This window comes from Sturnira hondurensis, unplaced genomic scaffold, assembly GCF_014824575.4.
Source record: "Sturnira hondurensis isolate 20B ecotype Veracruz unplaced genomic scaffold, ASM1482457v3 Scaffold0022910, whole genome shotgun sequence".
Taxonomy (NCBI): Eukaryota; Metazoa; Chordata; class Mammalia; order Chiroptera; family Phyllostomidae; genus Sturnira; species Sturnira hondurensis.
This window is the reverse complement of record NW_028095541.1, coordinates 13,305,157-13,318,338: the sequence shown is the minus strand read 5'-3', so window position 1 is coordinate 13,318,338 and position 13,182 is coordinate 13,305,157. Positions and strand designations below refer to the sequence as shown.

The following is a 13,182-nucleotide window of genomic DNA, read 5'->3' as shown; positions in this document are numbered from 1 at the left end:
TTTAACTAGAGTATATATAGACCATTAACATTTGTTGAATTATGGCAGTGACCGAATTTAAGCTATTATTTTATTATTTGTTTTCTACTTATCCCTTTTTTTGTTTTCTTTTTCTTCCTACCACTTTTTTATTATTTGAATTTTTTTAGTAATCCATTTATTACTTTTTTACTGGTTGCTCTAGGGGTTGCAGTATGCATCTATCTAACCATTTACAGTCTACTTAGAGTTCACTTTTTGTCTTTTCACATAAAATATAGAAAATTTGCAATTACAGAAGTCTCTTTACCTTCACTCCCATCTTTTTGTGGTACTTGTCAAATGTATTATATTTGCATACATTGAAAACTCCATATGTTTATTCAACTACTGGTATTTATTCTTTTCATTGCTCTTTCTTCATTCCTGAAAATTTAAGTTTCCTTTTTAACATTTTCTTTCAGCCTAAAAAGATTTCTGCATATTTCTTTTAGAACAAATATGCTGATGAATTCTGTTAGTTTCTCTTCATCTGAGAAAGTATTTTGCCTTTATTTCTGAAGGATATTTTGGTTGATAGGTATTTTTTTCAATACTGTGAAGATACTATTTCAATGATTCCTTCTTTTTATGACTTACAAGAAATAGGTAGTCATTGAAATCATTCCCGTGTGTGTATTGTGCTAGTTTTTTTGTACTTTCAAGATTTTTTTTAAGTTTGGCTTTTAATAATCTGGTTATAATATGTCTAGACGTGATTTTCTTTGAATTTATCCTGCTTGGGATTTGTTGAGTTTCTGAAATTTATAAAAATTTTGCCTTAACCAAATTTTAGCAGTTTCTGGCCATTGTCTCTTAAAGTACATTTATTGCCTCTATGTTTTTTCCCTCTCCTTTTTACTTCCCAATCACACATATGTTAGATGTGTCAATATTTTCACACAGGTCCCTGGGGCTCCATTTATATGTTTTTTAATTTTTTCTCTTTTTTACTCAGATTTTATAATTTCTGTTGATCTGTTTTCAAGTTCATGGACTTTTCTCTGTCCTCTTAATTCTGCTGTGAGTCCATACAAACCTTTGTTTCTGTTAGGTATTATCTATTTCAGTTCTAAAATTTTCATTTTATTCTTCTTTTTAGTTTTTATTTACCTGTTAAATGTTTTTTATTTCAGGTGTGTTTTTTTTAACCTAATGAAGCACAGTTATTACAATCATTGCTTTAGGGATTTTATCTGATAGTTCTTACTTCTGGGTCTTTCAGGGTTGCCACCTATTATTTTTCCCCTTGAGCATTAGTCCTATTTTGTTGGTTTTTTAATGTTGATTAATTTTAAATTGCATTCTTCATGGTAGGAATTCGGTGTCATATCAATAACTCTAGAGATCTTGTTACTATATTCTGGAGAATGTTTTCTTTTAGCAAGTAATTGCCAGCTTATATTTAGACTAGGGATTTTCAACTTTTTTCATCTCATGGCCCACATGAACTAATTACTAAAATTGTAAATCACATGAAAAAAATAATACTGTTTTGCTGATCTGACAAAAATAGGTATAGTATTGATTTGTTGATGCTGGACAGCTATTGTGCTGGCTGCTGTCATTTTTTTATTTGACAGCCTAAAGGAAAAGAGGTCAGTGCCCTGACTAAATCGTCAGGTACTGCATGTTTCAAAAATTCGGTGGCACAACAGTGTGCCTGCTGCAGCACACCAGTTGAAAACTGCTAGTTGAGACCATAAATTCTGCATTTTCTATGAATTGTGGTTTAAATGTCAATTCAACTGTCTAAACTTTTGCTTTATTGGTCTGAGTCTGCTCTGTCACCTGTAGTTCAGGGATCAATCTGAAACTTGTGCTCATAGTTCAACTGTCAGCTCAGTTCTTTAAGCCTTTTCTACGTCAGTTTGGGTATGTTTTGTACTTTTGTTATTCATAGGTTAGGCTGACACTTGTATATTTTAATCTCAGTTCACTTCTTAAGACTTTGCTGTGCTGGTTTGATTCTGAACTGCAAGTACGTAGCTCAGGGGTGGTTCTTAGGGTGGGTTCATACACAGAGTTAGAATATCCTTCTCCAGCTTTCTCCCTTCATGGATTCCCTCCACATTCTTCAACACACAGGGGCTTTTTTCCTCCTGGCTCTCTTAACCAAAAAGTCAGGACTTCTATTAGAACTTAGTCACACATTTTCTGCCATGATGCTCATGAAGGATCTGACCTTGAGGGCAAAATTACAAAGAAACAACAGTGAAGCTCTTCCCCCCATTTAGGTCGACTCCCCTCCCAGTCTACCTTCTTCATTTGTTTTTGGAGTATTTAGATAGTTATTTTGGGTTCAAAGATTTACAACTGAAATCTTGTTATAGTTTCAGTTGTAACATTGGGAATTATGAACTACAGTTGACTTTTCACTTGGCACTGCAGCTCCTTAGGGTTTTTTGTTGTTGTTTTTGTTTTTTAAAATTAATCCTGTATGTTTCTGCTCTGTTATAATTCAGTATAAAATAATTAGGTAAAATTAGTGAAAGTTTGGAAGTTCAATAGTATTCCAAGAAGATGTTTATAGTTTTGCAAAGAAGGAATGAATAGCACATAGAAGTCTATGACTTCATTCAGTTAGTAATATAAAACATTGATGGTATATGCTATGTGCTGGGTGTGGAAGATAGTCAAATAATTTGAGTTTACCTTAACAACCTAGCGGGCATTAGACTTCCATGAATAAAGACCAATAAATAACAATAATAAGTATATTATTTGCAAGAAATACTGTTTTTATTTAATCAACCTATAAGAGTAACTTCAAAAAATAATAGCACAGGCATAGTGCAATTTAATTTTGAATCTACCTTCAGGTCAATATAAATTAAATGTTAGTGATAAATCTAAATTAATGACATTTTACTATAGTTTATTTACTAATTTGCTTTGTTATATGTTTTAAAATCTTATTTAAGAAAAATACTGTAATTAAATATATGATGACTTCCTCTTTAGTATTTTTTTTAGGATGGCTGGTGGAGACTTTTCTTAAACTCTCTTTATTTAAATCACAGACACTACTAGAGCCAGAAGAAGCCAGGAGATGGATGGTGTTGAATATATTTTCATTTCCAAGCATTTGTTTGAGACAGATGTACAAAATAACAAGTAAGTGAAAGTCGTTTTTAGAATAGTGCTTGATTCGTTTTTAAGTAGGTGCCTTTCTATCCAGTTTTAGACAACTGAGGGTTCCCTTTCATTTGAAATGTACTTTAATTTTTATAATATTTGAAACCGATAAAAAGGTGATAATTCAGTTAGTACTTGCTAATATCTAACTGTGACCCTTTCCCCATTATTTGAATTTTAATATATAATTTGGATAGAATTTTATTTTAAAAACCAGCAACTGTGTAGTAGATCCACACACCGCTCTCTCACTGGCTTTTCAAACAATTAAAATGATGTTAATGTGTTTGCTTGGATCATGTCCTTCAGTTGGCCCTACATCCCCGCTCCTCACCTCTTCCATTTGCTTAAACACATATATTTTAGAGTATTAGGGAGCAATGTGTGTTTTAAATGCAGCATTGTGGAATTTTACTGAAACATCAAAATGCTTTTTTGGTGTTTGGCACAGCAATTATGTTTTTATAGCACATGATCGGCTGCCCTGGTTCCATTAGCCACCAACCAGTTCCTCCTTCCTTCTAAAGCTGAGCTCAGTTATTCTGTAGAGTGCAGTGAAATTTCAGTAGTTTCTATTGTTTGCCTTGTTCACCGTTTTATTGCATTGCATTAGTTTGAAAAAGAGGTGATGGAAAACATTAGCGTACTGCTGGACTGAGCACTTTTTTCTGCTTCAGTGTAATACAAGCAAGTGTTACTGATTTGAAAATGTAAATTAAAAGATTTTTTAATTGACATTCTGGAGTGCTTGGCTCTATTTATTTTATTAAACACAGTAAAAAATTTCATGTTCAGCAAAAATACCTTTTTTGCATATATGAATTATGTCTTGCTACCTATATATATTTAATTCATAAATGAGTCTAATACATTTCTAATTTTCTGCAGGTTTATTGAATATGGTGAATATAAAAACAACTACTATGGCACAAGTATAGACTCAGTTCGGTCTGTCCTAGCTAAAAACAAAGTTTGTTTGTTGGATGTTCAACCTCATGTAAGTAAATAATGAACTATTCAACACCCTTCTGGTTCATGTAAGACACTGTGCTTCATGTTAGCCTCTCGCTATGGGATAAATGTAAAGTCCACTCACTTTGGGCACAGATGTGCCTTTGCTAAGATGACAAAAGCACTTCATTAATCTGAGAAGTTTCTGGTGAACAAAAAGCCTGTATTGTTCTTCGAAAAGCCTTAAGATCTGTGTTTGTAATTCTTGTTAATATTCAGTTTTTGCCAAGTACAATAATTCTTAAGATTTGCTTCTATATGTTTTGTATTTTTAAAACTGTTACATTATAAGTATAATGTATTCTTACATGTTATTGTAATCTTTTTTAAACTCTAAACAATGGACACTTTGGTCCTCAGGCCTCTTTCTTTGATTTTGGTTCTGTATATACCCTAGATATGGTTTTGTGTGTATAATGAGAGGAGTGGGGCATTTCACAGTAATTTTATGGCATGATCAGCTTGGCATCCTGGGAAGGCCTATAATTACCATGGACTGAGAGTGCTGGTGGATAAAGCCGTTCAGTTCCTCGAAGCACCATCTACCAGAAAGCCTCCAGAGGAACCTAACCCACAGCATTGTCCTCACTTCCCAGGGGCCAGATTCTCATGCTAGAGATAGCGCACCCTGAGGTGCAAACCTCCTGGAGCCAGAATGACCTGGAGAAGTCCTGTGTACCCCAATCAAGAGTCAGTAGAGCCGCTGACTCTTAACTTAGGCACCGGTGATGAGTGGGACACACCCTTGCTTGAGCAGAGCCTCTGTGCTGGTGTCCTGGGGCTAGTTGTTCCCAACTCCCTGGGGGTAGGGGTGGGGGTGGGGAGGGGGGTGTAAACTTGACATTCTCAGGGCCTCACCAGCCCTCTGTCCCCTGTCCCCCACCACACTGTAAACATGCACACATACCTAACCTGTCTGCCTAACCTTTCAGGGGAGTTTATGATTTATATTCACATTCTGAAGAGGTCTCAACTCTCATTCTTCTATCAACAACCCTTGATTACAGATGAGTCCCCAAGGCATAGTGTAAATAAAGTATTTGCTGAGGGAGTGTTGACAAGCTTCATGGAAAGCAAGAAGCTTGCCCTTTTAGGGGACTCTGAAGGGCAGAAGGAAAGAGAAAGAGAACTCATGCCTCAGATCAGGAAAAAACTTAAATGGGATGGATGAAAGATTTTCATGTGCAGAAGATTATCCAACTTTAGCCTCTTTTGGGTATTTGATTTAAAAATCAGTTTCATGGCATTTCTAGCTGCTTCCATTCAATATTAATTATGGCATATTTCAAAACATTTTGGACGGCAAGTTACATTTTTCATCATCTTTTCAGGGGGATTTATTACATTTATTTTTTAAGATATATTTTTAAATATTTTATTTATTTATTTTTAGAGGGAGGGGAAGGGAAGGAGAAAGAGTGGGAGAGAAACATCAATGTGTGGTTTCCTCTCATGTGTCCCCTCCTGGGGACCTGGCCTGCAACCCAGGCATGTGCCCTGACTGGGAATTGAACCGGTGACCCTCTGCTTCACAGGCCCGTGCTCAATCCACTCAGCTACACCAGCCAGGGCAATTTATTACATTTAATTGTCAACAACTGATTGAATAACATATTGAAAGATCAACAGACCTTGATTAGAAAATAATCTTAAAGACATTTCCTCCTTGGGAAGAAAATTTTGTTGTATAGTAAAAGTTGCTTGTGACATTATGGAGAAATATAAAAACCTTCTTTTCTTCCTTGCAGACAGTGAAGCATTTAAGGACACTAGAATTTAAGCCCTATGTCATATTTATAAAGCCTCCATCGATAGAGCGCTTGAGGGAGACAAGAAAAAATGCAAAGATTATTTCAAGCAGAGATGACCAGGGTGCTGCAAAGCCCTTTACGGTAAGTATGATGATGCTTTAGTAAAAATACATAGGCAGTAGATAAAATCATGTGCACAGTAGTGACTGCCTTAGGAAGGCTCTAAGAGATGAAGTTGTGATCCAAAAATCTATAGTATAGAGTTGTATTTAGATATATACATTTTGAATGATGAACTATAATTGCTTTTTGTGTTTCCATGGATGGATCCTTCATGTCACATTGATTTAAAACTATTTTGCATAATTATAAAATTTTTGTAGGCCACTTATATAAAGGAACACTTAGTTTTCAGACTTCCCTTATTTTTAAAGGGAAAAGAAATCAAAGTCAGTTACTATTCATCATTAATAATCTAGATGAACATTTTAATAATTTAACTTTTTTTGTCATTTCGCATCAACAATATTTAGCATAATAAAGGAAAAAGTATCATTTTATAGAACAAGTAGGCTCAAATAACTATTCAAGAATATTTGTATTTCCTATGAGTTATATTACAGATGGCAACTGTTGCATGTTAATGACTTACAGGGATTTCTGGCGAGGCCTTTCATTTCATTGTTTTTCTTTTTAATTTTAAGATAATGTATTCTACCTTAGGACGAAAATTAAAAAGCAAAGAAAGCAAATGTCAAGAACTTCCCCTCCACCACCCTCACTCTCTTAACTAACTCATCTTCAACCTTAGTCTGTACTAATTTGTACACTGTTAACTGTGGTTCCAAAAATACAGATTATACTTGTGGTTCCCCTTATTTAATAAGTATCTTTTTTTCTAAAATACTGACAGTACATATCCATGCTAAATAGGTACCGTCGTAGGATGTTAGTTAAATTTCCTGTTGTGAAATACCCTGTGACATTGAAAAGTGGACTTGAAATTGCTCTAGTATGTTGTAGTATAATGAGTTATTGTACTGTTTGTAAAGGTTTCTCAGTGGAGATAATAGATTATAGCACAGTCAGGATTTAGCTCACATTTATGTATGGTTATGTAGGCTTAAGTTATGTAATCAACTAAAATATTTCCTGGCTCAAATATGTGGATAGGAAGGGCTTCTCACCCTCTTCCAGTGAAACATAGGAAGGACTTGATAACTGTCCTTTTATAAATGTATCCAATTCTGGAAAAGTAGTTTATGTTATAAAGTCCTTGCTGTGAATAAGCGTAAATAATGCAACATCAGAGTAAATGTCTCTTCCCAACCCTCCCCTGTAGCTATTTTAACCCTGACCTATTCCTATCATGATAAGTTAGTGACTAATTACCCTGAACTTCAGGTAAGACAGAAGCTTTCACTTTTGTCAGAGCAGTTTCATCACAAGCAAATCAGAGAGGTAGTATTAGGAATTATGGCCTCTTTGTAATTAAAGAGGGTAATTTTCATTTCTGGCCGAAGCGAAACAGTGGCTACAGAACAGCAGGAGATAAACCGGTGATGGAGTGTTTGCACTGTTGTGAAGTGATGCAATTGCCTGGTTAGTCACTTAAAAAATACTTCCTTTTGTAGGAAGAAGACTTTCAAGAAATGATTAAATCAGCACAGATAATGGAAAGTCAATATGGTCATCTCTTTGACAAAATTATAGTAAACGATGATCTCACCACGGCATTCAAAGAGCTCAAAACAACTTTTGACAAGTTAGAGACAGAGACTCATTGGGTCCCAGTGAGCTGGTTACATTCGTAACTAAGATACTTCCATCATCATCTTTTATGGTAGAGTATATGGTTATATCAGTTACCGTTTTGGTGGTAGGGCTTTTAAAAGAAATCTGTATCACTGTCATAGATGGGGAGTGTTGGTTAAAATTGAGTGTTGGTTTTGTTTGCATCTTTTTTTACAGCCTTATTTCAAACACAGTTTTTGAGTATAAGATCCAAAATGGAAATCTGCACAGTACTATATTCTTAGCAAAGCTTTGAACTTTATGTATGCCTTTAATATATAGCTCTTTCTCCAGGATGAGGTTGAACTTTTTAGACAGACATGACTAGATAATAAATTAATTAGAGTTCGGTGCTTCAACTGGTCTTGCACGTAGTCACTGCCATCAAGTCTGCCTGTTAGCAGTCAAAAGAATTAACTTGGGCCCTTGGCCGGGTGGCCCAGTCGGTTAGAGCATCATCTCTATGTGCCGGGGTTGCTGGTTTCATCCGTGGTCAGGGCACATACAAGGAATCAACCAATGAATAAGTGGAACAACAATTCAATGTCTTTCTCTCCTCTCTCTTTCTCTCTCCCTTCTGCTCCCTTGATTCCCCCCCGCTTCTCTCTCTAAAAATCAAGAAATAAATTTAAAAAAAAATTAAGGAATTAACAGCCTTGAGCAGCTCCAGGCAGACAGGACAGCTTTGCTGTTTTTTTTAGGGGATCATCCCAGGCATCTTCTTTCTATTCTAAAAAGTGCAACCTTTTTCTTATGTATATACAGTACATGAAGTCCTCACTTAATGTCATTGATAGTAGGTATTTAATGACATATAAGGAAAGCAATTTTACCATGGGTTAATTGATATAAACGGGAGTTAAGTTCTTACGGCATCTCATCAATGTTATAATGAAACTTACGTTGTAATTCAAAGACCTGCTATACATTATATTCATGGCATGTGCATTTAAAAGCCACTCTTAAAGGAATTACTGAGCACCTGCCTTAGTGGCCTTCATGTTATAGCTGGAGAAGGACTTTTGAGTAAATATCAGCAACACGGCAAATATTTAATAAGGGACGACAGGTGTAGAAGTTGTTATATATGTAACTAAAAATTTTCCTTCCAGCATTAATTTTAAAATGCTGATATCATGGGTCAAGAAATCATTACAAAGGACATTTTTATTTGTATATCCTTAGATAATATTCCTGGCTTTGGATTTTCCTAAGAAGTTATAAAAATGTGATTTCTATTCTAAAAGCAAAGCTTTTAGAAAATACAGTTAAAGAAAAATTTTCAAATATGCACAATTTATCACCACAACTTTAAATTGTACTAAGATGTATTTCAGGAAACCTTTCATGTATTTTTAACTTATTTATTCATCATCAAAATAATTCTTAACACTGGCCAGATACCAATCCCAATCTTGCCATTTTTAAGAAGTTTAAAAAAAGGCTCTTAGAATGTAAATATTTAGGTGAGATCTCTCATTTTTCTTTGATACTGCTGATCTCCAGCAGGTAAATTATATAGCTCCAAATAGTAGAAATGTCCGTAAGTTAGATGAGAATATGTCCTGCCATTCTTGCATGCGGTAAGATCCTACCAATCAAAAAATCATTGCATCTGGGACTTTCAAACAGAAAAAATATCTTTTGTTGACTTGTAAAGTATAGATGTCATGTTTAAAGAAAAATAGAATGTAGTGGATTTTATATATTTATGAACTATTTGAAAGGCATATTTTTTAAATTATCAGATGGGACTATTCATAAAATAAATTATATGTATAAGTGGCATAACTTAAAATGGTATTTTGTAAGTCAGGGTCAGCATTCCATGTAAATATTTGACCTTTGTTCATACAGAGATAGACCCACTAGTGTGTTATATGTGCACCACACATTTGGTAGCGTATCCACTGGATTTTCTTCAGACATGTCAAACTTCATGTTAGAAGCAGAGACAACAGCTACTATAATGACCTTGATGCACACACCAAAATATTTAGGTAATCAGACTAAATGTTACTTAATGACATAATCCAAACAATGGTTTTTATATTTATTAACTAAATAGTAAGCAATATAGTTTTTTAAAAAGAGGGGAAGGGATCACCAAATCTGATACTAAAGCCATACTTAAAATTGTGTGGCTGGTGTAAGAAAATACAAGTCTTACTTGGTTTGACTATTAACAAAAATATCCTTAAGAGCAAGATTTCCTATACAAAGAATAATAGGAAATGTATAGTAATTTAGGCAACCACATGAATAATTTGGCAATCCAAATTCTTTGTTCCGAAATATCTACATGGATTTTTCTTATTTGCAGATAACTGCCTCAGTTCTTCACTCTGGGCATAGAGATAATATAAGGTGATGGAGACGGAGTATTTGTTTTTAATTGAAGGTGTTACAAAGATACAACTGTTCAGACATTTGTCCCTTTTTAGACTAGAGCTGAAAAATACGTTGAAAGTAATGTGAAGGGGCATTTTGAGAAATCTTTTGTCAGGTAGTCTACATGGCCTGGCAGGTAACATTTACACGGCTATTTTGATGCTTACAAAAGCATCCGGTTACAATTTAATAAGGCAGGGCCAGCTCCAAGGCTGGTTGATAAGTGTAGCCAAAGGCGCTTGATCCTGTACCTTTTGCACCCCCAGCCCCTCCAGCAGGGATCCTAGTGCTGTGCGCCTCACTCTGGCTGCTCCCAGGATAGAGTGTCAGCCGCTATTTGAGAGAAGAGGAATGTTTGCTTTTTGCTTATGTCCCTACATTCAAAATCCAAGATGAAGAAGAAAATTCTGCGTTCCCATGATTAACAAATGAAGAGTCGGTTAAAAGTAAAAATGTGGAATTGAAATACAGTTGGGTTATTTTTTCACCATTATTTTACCTACCAATATAGACATTCTTGATGCTTTTAGGCTGACATTCCTGGTATTATGTAATGGTTGAATGTATCTCAATGGTAATAATTTAAAATTGATGAACATGGAAACTTCTCAGATTTACAAAATCATGTTATCAAAATCTTCCTGAAGATATAGCTTTTTACTATTTATTTTCCTTTTGACTAGTGATGATTCATAAATAAATGTAATGGAAAACCTTTGATCTTAATAAAGTATCTTCAAATTATGTGTGTACTTTCTTGAAAAAATTTTTTTCATTTGGAGATTACACTCTTTCCCATGGCAGAACAAATTCTGTTCACTGATAACTAAGTGATTTATTTGAATTTGTTAGGTCTAAAATTGAATTTCATATTTGTTTCAAACATCTGTCGGTTTCATCAAGGCGGTTGGGAGATGGGATTCACCAGTCTTTCTCTTACCCTTACGGCACAGCTTTCTGAAGATGTGGGGGAATGCCGTGGGGAGCAAGATCCCAGCCTGCCCAGGATGGCCACACCCCTCCCCCACTCCTCCTGTAGGCGAAGCTGAACTTTTTCTGCTGTGCATGTGAGGACAAGCTGCTACCTGCTCACACAGAGAAGCTAATTAGTATTGGCTTTGCTTCAGCAGTTGAGCCAATTAGTCCCAGCACTGCTTCCACTGTAAGCTTACAAGTGTGGCAGTAAAGAGCAGAATTGTAGAGTTTTTGCCTATTACCAGCTTTGCAACCTTGAGAAAGTCATTTAATCTCTCTGGTCCTCATTTTCTCGTTAGAAAAAGTGGAGACAATCATAGTGCTTACCACGTGGCATTGTTTGGGCATGAGATGAAAGAGTCGAGCCATGTAAAGTGCCGGAACCAAATCTGGGTGGAAGTACTCACCGACTGTGAGTTCCTGTTTTATAATGATCATTTCTGCATCACACAATTTAAAAATAGCTGTATAAATATTCTAATTACCCTGCATAAACAGTTCCCCGTTAGTGAATTCGCTGGGAGCTTCCTCATAAATAATTTCTATTATAAGCTTTGCTATTTTAAAAAACTCCTTTATTTCTAAGTGTTACATCAGGAAATAATTAGGAAATTCTCAACAGAAAAGTGTTCCAATTTTTATTTTTGGCTTCTGGTATTCATTCTAATTCATATCAATTTAAGAGAAATGTCTCTTAATTGTATTACTGCCCTTTCCTCTCCAGATGCTCACTCAGTAACTTAACCTGCAGGAATGGGAATGTATTCCTTTAATAACATTTACCGTGTATGTCTATACAGGCCTAATCACTGGAAGAACAAATTAGAATTATTAAACATCACATCCGTACAATTTTCAAGTACTAGCTCATTTAATCATCACAACTATCTTACATGGGAGAGAACATCTTTTTCAGTTGAAAAAACTGAGTGGTGAGGCTTCAGTACCTTGTCCAAGGTGACACAGGTGACAGGTGGTGGCGTGATGGTTTGGATCATGTCTAGCTCCCTCCAGCTCCATGCTGTCTTCCCTGCATTGTGTATCCTGGTGTTGCTGTGACTCGAGCCAAAGCTGGAAACAGGTGAGACTTGGTCATCTTTTTTCTTCATGTATCGTTTACAGAGAATTTACTTAGAACACTGTTGCTTTAGTTAGATATAGCTTGATGTCTCTCTGCCTATATGAGTGAGTTAATCTTCAAACAGTGGTTATTACCAGAAACACAAACATGAAAGCAGAATATACAATTTTCTCTTTAGTCTACCTGAGTTCCAGTCCTTAGTGATGAATCATGATTGGTCTAAGTTAGTATGACAATATGCTCTTTGCCGTGATTGAGCTGAGTGTCCATCAATTGATGAATTGATTAAGACATGGTACATATATACAATGGAATATTACTCAGCCATAAAAAAGAAAACCATGCCATTTGTGACAACATGGATGGACCTAGAGGGTATTACGCTAATTAAATAACTAAGCGAAAGACAAATATCAAATGATTTGATTTAATGTGGAATCTAAAAAAACATAAATGAATAAACAGAACAAAAACCGAGTCATAGACACAGAGAACAGTTGATGGATGCCTGATGGGATGGGTATTGGGAGACTGTGTGAAAAAGGTGAGGGGATTGAGAAGTATAAATTGGCTGTTGTGAAAACAGTCGTGGGGATGTAAGTACTGCATAGGGAATATAGTCGATATTGTTATCACTTTTTTATGTCAGGTGGGTACTGGATTTCTGGGGGTTATTACTTTGTACAAATGTTAATCACTATTTTGTACACCTGAAACTAATGTTATATTGTATGTAAGCTGTAATTGAAAAAAAATGCAAACAGATTACACCTTTTATTCAAAAGCCCCCACTGAGTGTTTATCAGACACAGTCCTATTTGAGGGCATAATGATACCTCATGAAATCCTGAAATATCTACTTTGTTGCATGTTAAATAACCGCAGTCCAATACAACCAAAAGAATAACAAATAAAAACAAACAAAAAAGCTTCTAGAAAATTTAAAATTTTTAATAAATCCTGATCATTAAAGAAATATACATAAAGTTGCAGACTATTCAGAAAATAACAATAAAATTATCA

General features: G+C 35.1%; 1 protein-coding gene across 4 annotated transcripts in view; it reads left to right on the top strand.

The window, feature by feature from the left end:
* Positions 1–10,187, top strand: part of MPP7 (MAGUK p55 scaffold protein 7) — a 247,704-nt gene extending 237,517 nt beyond the window's left edge. For all 4 annotated transcript variants that reach the window (XM_037037132.1, XM_037037133.1, XM_037037134.1 and 1 more), the window contains 4 exons: positions 3,042–3,135; positions 4,045–4,153; positions 5,916–6,059; positions 7,553–10,187. In XM_037037132.1, the coding sequence (XP_036893027.1) occupies positions 3,042–3,135; positions 4,045–4,153; positions 5,916–6,059; positions 7,553–7,732 (527 nt within the window). In that variant the 3' untranslated portion in view covers positions 7,733–10,187. The remainder of the gene's footprint in view (positions 1–3,041; positions 3,136–4,044; positions 4,154–5,915; positions 6,060–7,552) is intronic.
* The last annotated feature ends 2,995 nt before the right edge of the window (positions 10,188–13,182 follow it).